At 60.6% G+C, this 15,303-nt stretch overlaps 3 protein-coding genes across 24 annotated transcripts in view; all 3 read left to right on the top strand.

Annotated features, from left to right (window-relative positions):
- KDM2A (lysine demethylase 2A) overlaps positions 1-4,874 on the top strand; it is a 33,687-nt gene extending 28,813 nt beyond the window's left edge. For all 5 annotated transcript variants that reach the window (XM_085224016.1, XM_085224017.1, XM_085224020.1 and 2 more), the window contains 5 exons: positions 502-1,214; positions 2,185-2,348; positions 2,648-2,806; positions 2,909-3,124; positions 3,216-4,874. In XM_085224016.1, the coding sequence (XP_085080142.1) occupies positions 502-1,214; positions 2,185-2,348; positions 2,648-2,806; positions 2,909-3,124; positions 3,216-3,397 (1,434 nt within the window). In that variant the 3' untranslated portion in view covers positions 3,398-4,874. The remainder of the gene's footprint in view (positions 1-501; positions 1,215-2,184; positions 2,349-2,647; positions 2,807-2,908; positions 3,125-3,215) is intronic.
- Positions 4,875-5,321: 447 nt separating this feature from the next.
- On the top strand, positions 5,322-10,848 carry GRK2 (G protein-coupled receptor kinase 2). 3 transcript variants are annotated; one of them, XM_019611109.3, is made up of 21 exons: positions 5,323-5,498; positions 5,665-5,741; positions 6,026-6,099; positions 6,297-6,398; positions 6,497-6,571; positions 6,748-6,809; positions 7,054-7,105; positions 7,258-7,349; positions 7,579-7,678; positions 7,763-7,841; positions 7,939-8,069; positions 8,291-8,385; positions 8,458-8,565; positions 8,643-8,709; positions 8,792-8,892; positions 8,978-9,044; positions 9,117-9,212; positions 9,286-9,448; positions 9,558-9,694; positions 9,762-9,872; positions 9,975-10,848. In XM_019611109.3, exons 1-21 carry the CDS (start codon positions 5,386-5,388, stop codon positions 10,134-10,136), a joined length of 2,064 nt encoding a protein of 687 aa, XP_019466654.1. In that variant the 5' UTR covers positions 5,323-5,385; the 3' UTR covers positions 10,137-10,848. The 3 variants fall into 3 exon arrangements, with proteins under 3 accessions (XP_019466655.1, XP_019466654.1, XP_003209789.2); XM_003209741.5 differs by having other exon boundaries at positions 5,324-5,498; positions 9,759-9,872; XM_019611110.3 differs by lacking the exons at positions 8,458-8,565; positions 8,643-8,709; positions 8,792-8,892 and having other exon boundaries at positions 5,322-5,498; positions 9,759-9,872.
- Positions 10,849-10,905: 57 nt separating this feature from the next.
- Positions 10,906-15,275, top strand: ANKRD13D (ankyrin repeat domain 13D). 16 transcript variants are annotated; one of them, XM_085224027.1, is made up of 15 exons: positions 10,906-11,214; positions 11,576-11,711; positions 11,767-11,906; positions 12,283-12,328; positions 12,415-12,558; positions 12,717-12,906; positions 12,983-13,049; positions 13,343-13,424; positions 13,508-13,569; positions 13,644-13,774; positions 13,843-14,000; positions 14,067-14,198; positions 14,493-14,656; positions 14,738-14,817; positions 14,914-15,275. In XM_085224027.1, exons 1-15 carry the CDS (start codon positions 10,921-10,923, stop codon positions 15,122-15,124), a joined length of 2,037 nt encoding a protein of 678 aa, XP_085080153.1. In that variant the 5' UTR covers positions 10,906-10,920; the 3' UTR covers positions 15,125-15,275. The 16 variants fall into 16 exon arrangements, 15 of the variants coding, with proteins under 15 accessions (XP_085080153.1, XP_085080151.1, XP_085080150.1 ...); XM_085224025.1 differs by having other exon boundaries at positions 12,684-12,906; XM_085224032.1 differs by having other exon boundaries at positions 10,968-11,192; positions 11,782-11,906.
- The last annotated feature ends 28 nt before the right edge of the window (positions 15,276-15,303 follow it).

The raw sequence follows: 15,303 nt of genomic DNA, 5'->3' as shown, positions 1-15,303 counted from the left end.
CTACCAGGTCCTTCTGCCAGGCAGCGAACAGAGCACACATGGCAGTATTCAGCCCACTGGCAGCTGCTGACAGTACCTAGAATGCTGCCCTATCACAACACTGCCTGTAGGACTATGTCCACTGCCGTGGATGGAAGCAGGGCAGCCAAGGCAAGCTGGGCACCAGACAGCATCCAGCAGCATTCTCACTTCCTCCTGGGTGATGTGCATGCTTGGGGTGCACGTATGGCTGGCTCTTGGGTCCCCCAGCACTGCAAGCAGCCAGAATGAGCACCCTTTTGCCCCCTCGGTGCCTTGTACTGAGCTGTGATCTTGGGAGTTGTGAGAGGCAGGGGGCCTTTGCGCACAGAGTGGAAGACAGCCCCAGCCTCAGGGGACACTATTTCTGCAAGAGGAGAAGGAAATGCCAATTTTTTTGTTGTGGGTGTGCATGACAGCCACGAGGGATAAGAGGAGCATGTTCCCCCACCCCTGCTAACCTGCCATCCTGCCTCCCTGCAGAAGCGCAAGGTAGAAGAGAGTGATGATGACATGGCACAAGCCAAGGTGCTGCGGCCTCTGCGGAGCTGTGAGGAGCCCCTGACCGCACCACCCAACTCGCCCACCCCCATGCTACAGCTGATCCACGACCCAGTGTCACCGCGAGGTGTGGTAACGCGCTCGTCCCCAGGCGCTGGTCCCAGCGAGCACCACAGTGCCAGCAGGGATGAGCGGTTCAAGAGGCGCCAGCTTCTGCGGCTCCAGGCCACTGAGCGAACCATTGTGCGGGAGAAAGAGAACAACCCCAGTGGCAAGAAGGAGTTGTCAGAAGTAGAGAAGGCTAAGCTGCATGGCTCCTACCTCACCGTGACGCTCCAGCGCCCCACCAAAGATGTTCATGGCACTTCCATTGTCCCCAAGCTGCAAGCCATCACTGCCTCCTCTGCCAACTTGCAGCACTCTCCCCGTGTGGTGATGCGCCATACACCTGCCCGGATGCACCCACGGGGTGGGGGGGAGGACGAGGCGGCTGCTGAGGAGGACGAGGAGGAGGAGGATGAAGATGATGAGAACATGGAGGAGGGAGGGGCTGCCCGCCTCAACGGCAGAGGGGGCCGGGTGCAGGAGGGTGAGGAGAGCTGGATGCAGCGCGAGGTGTGGATGTCTGTCTTCCGCTACCTCACCCGCAGGGAGCTCTGCGAGTGCATGCGGGTGTGCAAGACCTGGTACAAGTGGTGAGTATGGGAACAGGCAGTGCTGCCAGGACCACTTATATCCTGATCTGCAGAGCCTGGAGCCTGATAGGCAGCTAAGAGAGGAAGGAGCAAAGGATCATTCACCCCCCTAATCTTATCCATGCCTTCCTCCTTTCCCCAGCACTGGCATTTTTCAGGCAGCATCACCCCACTGCCTCTTCAATCTGTGCTTGACTGTCCCCTCTGTTAGGAGATGATCACGCAGTGTAACTCAAATGCCACACCGTGTCCCTGTGAGGTGTTGGCGCCCTTTCCTCACCCAGTATCCTGTGCAGCCCTTGCCCTTCCTGGCAAGAGTTGAGTGAGGATGGGTTTGCTGCCTGGGAATGCCTTAGGGGGCACTGGCTGAAGACAATGCTGGCAGCAGGACAGCTGTGGATGGAGAGCCGGGAACAGACAAGGATGGGGAATTGGGTTTCTAGATAACAAGCAGTGGGAATGGCACAGCAGGGAAGGGCTGGCATGCTTTGATCAGCAGGCATTAGGCTTGGCAGGCTGTAGGGGACCCTGGCATGACTGCTCTGGGGGCAGGGCAGCATCAGATCCCTGGCTTCTGCAGCAGGGGGGATTCACTCCACCTCTGGGCTCCATAGCAGCTCCTGGTGATGTGGAGAGCACTGCTATGGCTGTGGGATGGGACTAAGTGGAACATTTTGCCCGCTGGGAGCAGGGATGCTGAAAATCTTTGCCATATCTGGGGAGCAAGCAGGCTGGCAGTTGCCATGCAGTTCTGTTACATGGCAGCAAAATTCTGCTGGGGCTCTTCTGGGTATCCTAAGTGGTTAGATACCTCCAGCATCCTCCCATCCATGGGAAACCCCAACCAACTAGAAGGAGTGGCTTTGTTCTATGGCTGGAGCTGCGCCAGCGCTGGCATCCTCCCAGAATGACTGCCTCTTGTTCCTGACACCCTCAGCACTCAGCTTTCACCCTTGTCCTCGTCCCCCAGGTGCTGTGACAAAAGACTGTGGACAAAGATAGATTTGAGCAGGTGCAAGTCCATCACCCCCCAGGCACTGAGTGGTATCATCAGAAGACAGCCTGTCAGCCTTGACCTCAGCTGGACCAACATCTCCAAAAAGCAGCTCACATGGCTTGTCAACAGACTGCCAGGTGAGTGTGGGCTGGGCACTGGTCTTCTGCTGCCAGCTTGCTCCACAGCTCCCCAGCAGCTGAAGCATAGCAAGAGGGGTACCTGCCTGCAGTAAGACTCATGAGTGCCTGTGTCCCTTTGCTTGGGGAGCTGCTGTCATGGTTTCTTGCAGCTCTTCTTAGCACGGAGCCTTGCTCTATGTCCCACCTTAGGCAGGGAGAGAAGCTGTTTCCTCCTGCACCTGGCTGAGACCTGACATGCCTCAGAGCTGGCCAAGCCCAGCTGGCACGTTACATCTCTCTTTTTTTTTTCCTGGTAGGCCTGAAAGACCTCATCTTAGCAGGCTGTTCCTGGTCTGCAGTCTGCGCTCTCAGTACCTCCAGCTGCCCCCTTCTCAGGACCCTTGATCTTCGGTGGGCAGTAGGAATCAAGGACCCTCAGATCCGGGACTTGCTCACACCTCCAACAGATAAACCCAGTAAGCTGCTACCGTGTGGCCAAGATGACTGAGCCAAGCACAGGGCAGGAGGTGTCACTGGATCTGAACTGGCTGACCTCAGCTTTTCCCCTTCCTCTGCAGGTCAGGACAATCGCAGCAAACTCCGCAACATGATTGATTTCCGGCTTGCTGGCCTGGACATCACTGATGCCACGCTGCGGCTTATCATCCGCCACATGCCCCTGCTCTCCCGCCTTGACCTCAGTCACTGCAACCACCTTACAGACCAGTCTGCCAACCTCCTCACGGCTGTGGGCTCTTCCACACGCAACTCCCTCACTGAGCTCAACATGGCAGGTGGGTGCTGCTGGGCTTACTGGCACATAGTGATTTGCTCCTCTGCTCAGCGCTGGCGCTGCAGCTCAACCTTTCTCTCCTCTCTCTGCAGGCTGCAATAAGCTGACAGACCAGGCCTTGTTGTATCTGCGCCGCATCTCCAATGTCACTCTCATTGACCTGCGAGGTTGCAAGCAGATCACTCGCAAAGCCTGTGAGCACTTCATCTCAGATCTGTCCATCAACAGCCTCTATTGCCTGTCCGATGAGAAGCTGATCCAAAAGATCAGCTAGAGACCCTCCCCCGGGCAGGCTGAGGAGAAGGAAAAAAAGCCCACCCCTCTCAGAGAGCCACTCTTCTGCCTCCCCACCTTGCCCTCGATGTCCTGCCCCTGCCTCCTCGTGGGCAGGGCCGGTACTGGCCTTGCTCAGCTGCCCTTTCTCCTCCTACCGCTGGGACTTGTGCCGATGTAGGTATTTCCCCAGCTGGCCAGTACGAGAGGAGGACCGTGCCCGCAGCAGCGAGCTCCCAAGGCGGAGGTTGTTGCAGACATCCCTGGGTGGAGAAACGGGGCGCACCCTCTTCCCCCTGCTTTTCCTCAGCTCCTTGCCTTGAAACACTTGTCACTTCCCCATTAGCACAAAGCTTGAGGCCTCTCCAAGGAGGAGGGAGCAGAGCTGGGACGGACCCTCTCTCTCGGTGCCACCACCAGCTTGAGCCCTGCTCTAAGCCCCCTCACCTGGCCCTTCTTCCCCTGCAATGAGGGTGAGGGCAGGAGCTGTACAGCCTGGGCATGGGAGCAAGGTTGGGGATGGAGCTTCCACCCTGGGGCTTCCTCAGAGCCCTGTGCAAGGCTAGGCTAGGGGAGCAGCCCCCAGAGCTCAGGGAGGATTTGAATAATCAGCTAAGGGTGAGTGAGCACAGGGGGAGCAGGAACTGCTGCTTCTCCCTCCCCAGCTGCCTGCCAAGGCCCAGCACTGCCAAGTGCTGAGATTTGTGTGGCAGGATTGTCCTGCTGCCTTGTCCTCTCCTCCCCCCCCACCCCATTTTAGCTGCCGTTTTTCCTTTGCAATGAGCGGTTGGTCCAAAGAACCTCTCTCTAGGGCAGCAGAGAGCTTTTTGCACTTTAAGAAAAAAAAAAAAAGGCAAAAAAAATTAACAAAAAAAAAATCGGAAAAAAAAAATCAAGATGTGAGGGAAAAAAAAAAAAAAAGTTGGTATCTTTTGGGTCACTCTTTTGTTTTCCTCCCTGCCCGTGCCCGGCTGCTGCTCCTCTCCCCGGTGCATGGCACAGCGCAGCCCCGTGTGCCCCTGGGGCCCCAGAAGCAATAAGGGAGGAGAGGAGGCTGCGGGGGTGCTGTAAGTGGGGGGAGCAGAGCCCCCCGCCTCTGTCCTGATGGTGGTCGCTGCGTAAGGCAGTGGAAGAATCAACGTTTTTTCTTTCTCCTTGGGTTCATTTGTTATTTTTTATTTGAGTTTTGCCACCGGAAGGACAGAGGCACGGGGAGTGGTGCGGGACCTCCCTCCTCCCCCCTCCCTTGCCCCCTCCCACGCACAGCCCCGCAGGGACAGGCGATCTACCAGTAAGCAAAGAGAGAGTTCTATATGTGAAATCACTCAGTGATTTAAAGCACCCGGACTGCTCCCGGCCACCTCCCGCAAGAACAGTTCCAATTGTTTAAGGGTTTGGTTGTGTTTTTGTTCTGTTTCGATCTCCCCTCCCTTCTCCCCCTCGGAGAAATATTGTAAATATATATTTTTTGTTGGCAATTTAGAGTCCATCTCTGATGTTTGTGCTTTAAAATTAAATGTAAGCATTAAGGGTTAAAGCAAACCATAGCGTGCGCTCTCTGCGTTGGGGCTTGGGGGGTGGGGGGGGCTGCACACGGTGGGGCTGTTTGTTTCTTTTTGCTTGGTTGTTTTTTGTTTATTATTTCATCGATGTTCTCCAGAGGTGGTTTTGGAGATCTTTGCTCCTACAGCATTACTACGGTGATAAGCGAGAGGGGCTGGGCGGGCCTCCCGGAACTGTTTTGTTCCTCAGGGTGGACTTTTGGAATTAAAAAAGTTGAGGAAAACAAAAACACAAAACGCAGCGTCTGAGCTCTGCCTCGCGGCTGGGGACGGGGGAGTGGGCACATCCCCCTCTGGGCTGCGCGGACCCTCACCCCCTCCCTTCCCGCACGCCTCGGGCCCAGCCCAACGTACTTCCGGCTGCTGCTACTTCCGCTTCCGGGTCGCTGCTGGGGTCGGGCCGGTGCCGGCCTCGGCCCCGCGCAAGATGGCGGACCTAGAAGCTGTGCTGGCTGACGTGAGCTACCTGATGGCCATGGAGAAGAGCCGGGCCGCGCCCGCCGCCCGCGCCAGCAAACGGATCCTGCTGCCAGAGCCCAGGTGAGCGGTGTCGGGCCGGGGCCGCCTGGCCGGGCCCTGCTGTCCCTGCCGCCCTCAGCCCCACCGTGCCCCTATCTCGGACGCACTGGCGCCCCAGATACTGTCGGGGCGCACAGGGATACGGTGAGGGAATATGGGCCAACGCTGACCCTGGGCTGCCCCCTAGCATCCGCAGCGTCATGCAGAAGTATCTGGAGGACCGGGGCGAGGTGACATTCGACAAGATCTTTGCGCAGAAGATCGGTGAGTGGGGGCTGTGGGGGCGGCTGTGGGGCTGCAAAGGTGCTGGATGGTGTCCTCCTCCAGTCTTCCCCGCCCTGTTGCTTCTCCTAGCGCTAAATGTCCTGGGCAGGAAGCGCCTCTTGTTTCCTTCCCGTGGTACTGGTGGTTTCCGGCACCTCCGCCTCATGGCAACCCTATAGTCCTCCTCAGTCTGCCACGCCCTTGCTGTGTGGCACTGCATCCCTCGGCCTGGGTGTCACACTGTGCAGCACCCAGGCACACTCGCAGCACTGCCTCTACCCCAGGGTACCTGCTGTTCCGGGACTTTGCCCTCAACCACGCTGAGGAGGCCAAGCCCCTGATGGAGTTCTACGAAGAGGTACAATGGGATGCTGGGGCTGGGGTGTCCTGTGATGTGCCTGGGGGAGATGATGCCCCAGATGCCTGGAGGTGATGCCCTCAGTGCCCATGGTCCTGATATCCACAAGTGCCCACGAGATGTGGTCCCTCACTGTGCACTGTGTGTGCCCTTTGTGGAGCTGTGCCCCTTTACCATGCAATCTATGCCCTTGGCAGATCAAGAAGTATGAGAAGCTGGACTCGGAGGAGGAGCGAGCCACTCGGAGCCACCACATCTTTGACCATTACATCATGAAGGAGCTGCTGGCCTGCTCCCACGTGAGTGCTGTGCCTCATCATGCCACACCACAGGGGATTCCACCACCATGTCCCCATCCCACCTTCTCATGGTGATGTGGTGGTGTTCTGCCCCGCAGCCATTCTCCAAAAGTGCTACAGAGCATGTGCAGAGCCGCCTGAGCAAGAAGGAGGTGCCCCCAGACCTCTTCCAGGTAAGTGCTATCCATGACATGGAGGGGATGGTGGCACTGGGGTCACCAGAGACAGATGGCCTTGGATGGCAGATGGTGGCAGTGGAGATGTGAGAAATGCCACCTAATTTCTGCAAGGAATGGGGCAGACCTGGGTGGTACTGGGGATGTAATGCTAACCCCCATGTTATCTCTAGCCCTACATCGAGGAGATCTGCCAGAACCTGCGTGGGCGCATCTTCCAGAAGTTCATTGAGAGGTGAGACAAGAGCACAGCCCGGGGAGACCTGTCTCTCAGGGTGCTGCAGGGCTCCTGCTGAGAAGTTCCAATGCTGTCTGTCTCCACACCAGAGACTTGGGCTGATGTCATACCCAGCTCCGGCCTGGGGTCTCTGTTCTCATGTGAGGGTCCTGTCCACATTTGGATCTCCTCTGCCCCGCCATGCATGTTAAAGGTCTCCTCAAGGGTCCCTCACTCTCACCTTCTCTGTGCTTCCTTGCAGTGACAAGTTCACACGGTTCTGCCAGTGGAAAAACGTGGAGCTGAACATCCATGTGAGACCTTCCTTCTTGGGATACAGCCAGGGAGGGAATATGGGTCCTGGTCCCAAGGGAGTTCCAGGGGACTGAGGCTGGGTATGGGACCCCTCCAGGACACACAGGGGGTAGCTACGATGGGGTGATCCCCTCTTTCTGATCCACTTTAGCTCACCATGAACGACTTCAGTGTTCATCGCATCATCGGCCGCGGTGGCTTTGGGGAGGTCTACGGCTGCCGGAAAGCGGACACAGGCAAAATGTAATGGGGCCAGGGAGGTCTGGTTGTGAGACTGGTTCTGTGGGCAGGGGGATGAGCAGTGTTGCTATGATGATAGGCATGCAGGAATGCCAAAGTGTCGTCATGGTTCCACCTTCCCGTGGGATACATTGTGATGGCTGGGGAAGGAGCTGTCTGGCCACAGGTACTGCAGGAAAGGCATGATGGGTACAGGTAACAGCAGGACCCCACAGGGACTCTCTGCCCCCAGGTATGCCATGAAGTGCTTGGACAAGAAGCGCATCAAGATGAAGCAGGGTGAGACGCTGGCCCTCAACGAGCGCATCATGTTGTCCCTTGTCAGCACTGGGGTGAGGGGATAAGGGCACAGGGCAGGGGGTGATGTGGGGTGCTGAGGCACTGCTGGCTCAGCATGACATCTTCTCCCTGGCCAGGATTGCCCATTCATCGTGTGCATGTCGTATGCTTTCCACACACCTGACAAGCTCAGCTTCATCCTTGACCTAATGAATGGTGAGAGTCCACTAGCTGTTCCCCGTCCCCAGCACTGCAGCCCCCTGGGACCTTGCCATGGCATCCTCAGGGTGACTGCTGGTGCCTGTTGCTGCAGGGGGGGACCTGCACTATCACCTGTCCCAGCATGGCGTCTTCTCGGAGGCAGAGATGCGCTTCTATGCATCAGAGATCATCCTGGGCCTGGAGCACATGCACAGTCGTTTCGTGGTGTACCGTGACCTTAAGGTGACCGTCCCCCATGAGCACCCACTCTCTGTGTGGGTCCTCCAGGTCCTTTGGGCACCCCACACCCAGCAGGAAGCCCCCTGGCACCATGGGCACCTCTGGGACCCTGCAGGCATCCCTGCATCCTATGTTGCACCCATCCCACCATGCACTCCCAGCCCAGGTGCCACCCATGCCCATGGGCCAGGCTGGGGCTCAGGGGTGGCTCCATGTTCCGGCAGCCAGCAAACATCCTCCTGGATGAGTTTGGACACGTCCGTATCTCGGACCTGGGCCTGGCCTGTGACTTCTCCAAGAAGAAACCCCACGCCAGTGTGTGAGTGTGCTTGCTCCCCCAGTGCCCCCTATGACTCCTGGGCACAGCCCTGACCCAGCTCTGTAACCCCAGGGGCACCCATGGCTACATGGCCCCAGAGGTGCTGCAGAAGGGGGTAGCATACGACAGCAGTGCTGACTGGTTTTCACTGGGCTGCATGCTCTTCAAGCTGCTCCGCGGGTGAGTGCATGCACAGAGGGCACTGGGTGGGGCTGGGCACCAGGGACATGGCTAAGCCCCACTCCGTGTGGCTGCAGGCACAGCCCTTTCCGGCAGCACAAGACAAAGGACAAGCATGAGATCGATCGCATGACCCTCACCATGGTGAGCTGAGGGTCCTTGGGACACTGCACTGCAGCACTTGCAGGCTTGTGCAACTGTGAGCCAACTGAACCTTTGCCTGCAGGCTGTTGAGCTGCCCGACTCCTTCTCCCCTGAGTTGCGCTCATTGCTTGAGGGGCTGCTTCAGCGTGACGTCAACCAGCGGCTGGGCTGCATGGGGCGTGGGTGAGTCCCAGCAGTTGTGGGGAAGGGGCCACGGGTGGCATCACCGTGGGCAGCACTGCCATATTCACCCTGCATTGCCCCACAGTGCTCAGGAGGTGAAGGAGGAACCCTTCTTCAAAGGCCTGGACTGGCAGATGGTGTTCCTGCAGAAGGTGAGAGGGGCACAGGGCACAGCTGTAGGGCACAGGCAGGCACCCCCTCACTTGCCTCTCTTCTGCCCACAGTACTCCCCACCTCTCATCCCACCCCGAGGTGAGGTGAATGCAGCTGATGCCTTTGACATCGGCTCATTTGATGAGGAGGACACAAAGGGCATCAAGGTAGCAGGCTGGGGGGCTGGCATGCAGCAGGGGATTGGCATGGGGCAGGCGCTGACCCCCACCTCCTCACCAGCTGCTGGAGAGTGATCAGGAGCTGTACCGCAACTTCCCGCTCACTATCTCGGAGCGCTGGCAGCAGGAAGTGACCGAGACTGTCTTCGACACTGTCAATGCAGACACAGACAAGCAGGAGGCACGCAAGAAAGCCAAGAACAAACAGCTGGGCCATGAGGAGGGTGAGTGGGCCTGGGTGCCCCCCGTGCTGTCCCTGGCGTCTCCGCTGGCACCGCACAGTGGTGGCAGTGCTCAGCACTGAGCCTTTCTCCTGCGTTGCTGGGGCCCCAGACTACGCCATGGGCAAGGACTGCATCGTACACGGGTACATGTCCAAGCTGGGCAACCCCTTTCTGACACAGTGGCAGCGCCGCTACTTCTACCTCTTCCCCAACCGGCTGGAGTGGCGTGGGGAGGGCGAGTCGCCGGTAAGGCGGGCGGGGGGGGGTGTGGGGTTCAGCTGTTGGGGCTTGGGCTGAGTCTGTCCCCCAGCAGTCCCTGCTCACCATGGAGGAGATTGACTCAGTGGAGGAGACTCAAGTGAAGGAGCGCAAGTGCATCTTACTCCGCATCCGTGGCGGCAAGCAGTTTGTGCTGCAGTGCGATGTGAGTGTGCCGTGAGCCCTCCTGGGAGGGCCACCCCAAGCCACTGTGTGGCACAAGGGTGACTCAGGGGAGCTCTGCTCTGAGCCATGTGCTTCCCCACAGAGTGATCCCGAGCTGGTGCAGTGGCAGAAGGAATTGCGGGATGCCCAGCGTCAGGCCCAGCAGCTGCTGCAGCGGGTGCCACGCATGCAGAATAAGCCACGCTCACCGGTGGTGGAGCTCAGCAAAGTACCCTTCTTGCAGCGCTCTGCCAATGGGCTCTGACCCTGTGCCCTGCCCTTCCTTCCCACCCTACTTCTAATTTATTGGGTTGGGTCCCGCTCCTTCGCAGTGTTCCCTGAGCAGAGCTCTACGAGGACACCTGGTGCCAGTGCCATCCCCATGCCCACGGTAGGGCACAGCCATGGCATCACTGTCCTGAAGCAGAGCTGGCGCTGGACATGCAGCACTGCTCCCTGATCTGGCTCAGATGAAGGCAGTCCTGTGCCCCCCTCCCATTTGCTGTCCTGCTCCTAGTCCAGTGCCGCCTTCGCCACCTGTGTGTGCCAAATGGGGCACCACTGACTCCCTGTGCCTCATGTGCCGCAGCCCGGCTGTGCCTGTCTGTGGGTGCCAAGTCCTCGGTGTGAATGGCAGTGTGCATATGTGCCCAGGGGGCACCCTGTAAATACTGTGCCATAGGCCCCCTGCACCCCCTGAGCCAGCGGGTGAGCAGGGAGGAGGCAGCTGGTGGGGAGAAGCAGGGACATAGAGTCTGTCCTCGCGACCCCAGCGCATGGCACCAAGCGCTGTGCCCCCCGGCTCTCCCTGCTGTGCCCGCTAGCATCTGTAAATATTAGCGTGGGGAGGAGCAGCGGGCAGGGCTGCGAGTGAGGGTTGAATGAGCAGAAACGTGAGAATGCTTAAAAAAAAAAAAAAAAAAAAAAAAAAGGAAAAAAAAGTGTTTTTTTTTTAATAATAAAAATGTGGAAAACCACAGCCAGGCTCTGAAGTCCGCGGGGGGGGCACCGGGACCCGCCAGGGGAGCGGGGAGGGCATCGCCGGTGCCATGGGTGGGGGGGGGGGGGTTACCCGGTGCCGGCCCCGCCCCGCGCCGCCGCGCTGCGCTGCGCCGCGCCACCACCGCCCCCGCGCGCAGCCATTGCGGGCAGGCGCGGAGCTGCCAGTCGGCCCCCGTGCTCTGTCCGGTCCGGCCCGGTCCGGCCCGGGCCCCGGGGACATGGTGCGGGAATGGCCCGCGCCGCCGACACCTTCCTGCTGCACCGCCTCGTATGGCACAACCGGCACCAGGCGCTGGACAGTGCGCTGCGCTCCGGCACGGTGCGCGCCGGGTGCGGGGGGGGTACGGGCATGGCACGGCGGGGGATGCGGGCAGCAGCGGTACAGGGACCGGGAGGAAATGGGGGCGCCGGCAGTACGGGTGATACTGGGGAGGTAGGGAAATAGGGTCTCTGGAGCGCTGGCGCGGCAGCGCAGTGGGTGCAGGGAAAGGAGAGAGCGAGGGGGAGAACAGGGGACGTGGAGACCGGAGGGAGGAACTGGGGGCACTGGGACGTGGTGCGGGGGGGTTAGGGGTTGGGAAAAAGTAGGGGCGCTGAGGGACAGGAGGACCTGTAGTCGGGGTCTGCGAGGGCGTAGGAGAGCATGGGCACGCGGCTGGCACCGGACTGGGGGTGGCCGGGGTGACGGTGTGCGTGCCCCAGCACGACGTGGAGTTGACGGACCCCCGTGGGCGGACCCCGCTGGAGCTGGCCGTATCCCTGGGCCACCTGGAGTCGGTGCGGGTGCTGCTGCGGCACAACGCCAATGTGGGCCGGGAGAACGCCAATGGCTGGACAGGTGTGTGGGGAGGATTTGGGGTGCAGGGATGGTGGCGGCGCCTGGCTGATGGCAGCTCCCTGCCCCACAGTGCTGCAAGAGGCAGTGAGCACGGGGGACCCCGAGATAGTGCAGCTGGTGCTCCAATACCGTGACTACCAGCGGGCAACGCGGCGACTTGCTGGCATCCCCGAGCTGCTCAGCAAGCTGCGCCGGGTATGGCCGGGTGTTGAGGCAGTGGGTGGGCACCCCTGGCACCGGGCACCTGTGGCACTGTATACCCCAGGATGGGCACACCTGGCACCAGGCACCTCCATCACCGAGCTCCTGTGGCACAGAGTATCCCTAGTACCAGGCATGCACCCAGCATGAGCACCCCCATCGCTGGACACATCCAGAACTGGAGTCCCTCCATGGGAATTAGGGGGTGCAGAGGCAGCTGGAGAGACCCTGGGTACCCCATCTGCCCCAGGACTCCCTGTTTTTTCCCCTCAGTCCCCTTCCCAAGCTCCCCAAAGGGCCCCACAGGCCTCCCCGACTGCCAGCAGGGACCTCCGCACCATAGCCCTCGTGACCCCTTCGTCTCCTTCAGGCCTCTGACTTCTACGTGGAGATGAAGTGGGAATTTACCAGCTGGGGTGAGCAGGAACAAGGATTGGGGTGAGGATGGGGGATAGGGATGAGGTCTGGATGTCACGCCACTGATGGGTGCTGCTGCCTGCAGTGCCTCTGGTGTCCAAGGTGTGCCCCAGTGACGTGTACCGTGTCTGGAAACGGGGTGAGAGCCTGCGGGTCGACACCACACTGCTGGGCTTTGAGCACATGACGTGGCAGCGGGGCCGCCGCAGCTACATCTTCAAGGGAGAAGGTTCGGCTCTGGCACCCCAGAAAAACCCACAAAGGACCCACACAAATCCTAGATAACCCATAAAAGCCCCGGGTACCCCTGGAATGCAGCATTCCCCAAGGCCAGGGGTTGCCTGTGTGCTGCAGGGTGTCAAGTGCTGACTCCATCCCCTCATGCAGAGGAGGGAGCGGTGGTGATGGAGGTGGACCATGACAAGCAGGTGGTGTACACTGAGACGCTGGCTCTGGCCCTGCACGAGCCTGACCTGCTGTTGGCGGCCATGCAGCCCTCAGAAGAGCATGTGGCTGGGCGGCTGACGTCGCCCATCGTCTCCACGCACCTGGACACCAGGAACATTGCCTTTGAGCGGTGTGTGCCATGGGACAGGTGGGGCTGGAGGGCTGCTGGACACAGGGCTGATGCCACCCTCTGGCTGCGCACCCAGGAATAAGTCAGGGATCTGGGGATGGCGCTCGGAGAAGATGGAGGTGGTCAGCGGCTATGAAGCCAAGGTGCCATTGGCAGGGTGGGGTTGACCCCATTCCATCCAAATTCCATCCCCATTCCATCCTATTCCCTCTCTCATCCCCATCAATCCCATTCCCACCTCCATCCCGCTCCATTCTCATCCCCATCCCAACTCATCCCATCCCATTCCTTCCTCAACCTTATCCCCATCCCACACCCATCCTGTATCCATCCCAATCCCCATCCATATTCCACCCCCATCCTATTGCTATCCCATCCCCATCCCATCCAATCCCTATCTCCATCCCGTCCCAGACCGTCTCGTCCTTTCCTGCAGGTGTACAGTGCAAGCAATGTGGAGCTGGTCACCAAGACGAGGACAGAGCACCTCTCAGACCAGGACAAGTCCCGTACTAGAGGTGTCACTGCGCTACCCACCCAGGGCAGGTACCAGGCTGGCACTGTTGTCCCATGCCCACCCACACTGGGTCTTTCCCCACAGGCTCCCGCACCCCCTTCCACTCCTTCCTGGGCCTGGCACAGCAGCACAGCACCCACAATGGGGTGAGTGGTGGGCAGGAGGGCTGGAGGACGGCATGGGGCCGTGCTGAGCTGCATGTGGCCGTGCCTCCCCCCAGGCACCCGCACCCCCAGCCGCCAGCCCCACCAATCCTACGGCCATCACCCTCGAGGAGTACTTTGACCCACACTTCGACCTAGAGGCACGCAACATCGGGCGCCCCATCGAGGTGTCCAGCAAGGTGCAGAGGTGAGCGCTGCACTGGAGGGAAGCAGGGGAGTGGCATCGTGCCTGTGCCCATACCACTGCCCACACAGGTTCAAGGCAACGCTGTGGCTCTGTGAGCAGCACCCACTGTCACTGGCTGAGCAGGTGACACCCATCATCGACCTGATGGCCATCTCCAATGCGCACTTTGCCAAGCTGCGTGACTTCATCACCCTCAAGCTGCCCCCTGGCTTCCCTGTCAAGATTGGTGAGGGAAGGGGTGGGGGGGATGGGGCTGTAGTGAGTGGGGCTGCTGACCCGCCATTCCCCCCAGAGATCCCCCTGTTCCATGTCCTCAACGCCCGCATCACCTTCAGCAACCTCTGTGGCTGTGACCAACCGTTAGGCTCCGTACGGGTCTGCAACCCCACTCAGCCCCCCGGTGCCAGGGCAGCTGGGCCTGGAGGTGGGGGGGGGGGAGGGGATGGGATGGGGTTGGGGGATGATGATGTGGGGCCACAGTGCAGATAGAATGAGGATGGAGATAGGATGAGATGAACTGAGGGTAGGATGGGGATGGGATGGCATGGGATGGGGTGGGGTAGGGTGGGGTGGGGGATTAGATGGTACGAATGGGGTTGGAGGTAGGAATGGGGATGGGGTGAGCCCATCAGAGGGGCAGTGATGGGTTGTAGGTGGGAACAGAGACGGGAATCCCTTCGGATCGGTGCCGGGGGTGCCCAGTGGTGTGCTGCTGTAGGATGGCCGTTCCCGTGCGAGGTGGAGCCGGCGGTGTTCGAGGTGCCGCCGGGATACACGGTGCTAGGCGCGGGGCGCAACGAACCGCTGCGGGATGAAGACGACGACCTCCTGCAGTTCGCCATCCAGCAGAGCCTGCTGGACGCCGGCACTGAGACCGAGCAGGTGGGAGCGCTCCCCGCGAGGCCACGCCCACCGCGAGGCCGCGGCGACCGCGAGGCCACGCCCCAGCCCCGCTCCTCGCAGGTGACCGTGTGGGAGGCGCTGACCAACACCCGCCCGGGGCCGCGTCTGCCGCCCTACGACGAGGAGCTGCAGCTGGAGCGGTGCGTGAGGCTCCGCTCCCGGGGCTCGGGGGGGCGGAACGACGGCAGGAGCGGCGCGGGGTCCGAGGGGGGCGCGGCCACAGCACTGTCCCGCAGGGCGCTACAGGAGAGCCTGCTGCTGCAAGCGGGGCCCGGCCCGGCGGATAGCGAGGCCGCCCCCGCCAACCCCGGCTACGGCGGCTTCGCGGAGCAGCTGCGCTTGGCCATGGCTCTGTCGGAGCGCGAGCAGGAGGAGCGCGAGCGGCGGCGGCGGGAGGAGGATGAAGAGCTGCAGCGCATCCTGCGCCTCTCGCTCACCGACAAGTAGCAGCCCGGTGCCGAGGGCAGCCCGGAACGGGGGAGCGGCTCCCGGAGCTGAGCTGCCCCCCCATCTCCTCGCTCCAGAGGAGGCCCCGAGCGCTGCTGCGGGGTGCGGCTCCCGTCGGATGTATATGGACATATACAGAGCTCTATCGACAGCCGCGTGTGGCCTCTGCCTGGGGCGGG

Source organism: Meleagris gallopavo, chromosome 5, assembly GCF_905368555.1.
Source record: "Meleagris gallopavo chromosome 5, MGAL_WU_HG_1.1, whole genome shotgun sequence".
Taxonomy (NCBI): domain Eukaryota; kingdom Metazoa; phylum Chordata; class Aves; order Galliformes; family Phasianidae; genus Meleagris; species Meleagris gallopavo.
Note: the sequence above shows the minus strand (reverse complement) of the source record. Positions and strands in the feature narration are given on the sequence as shown.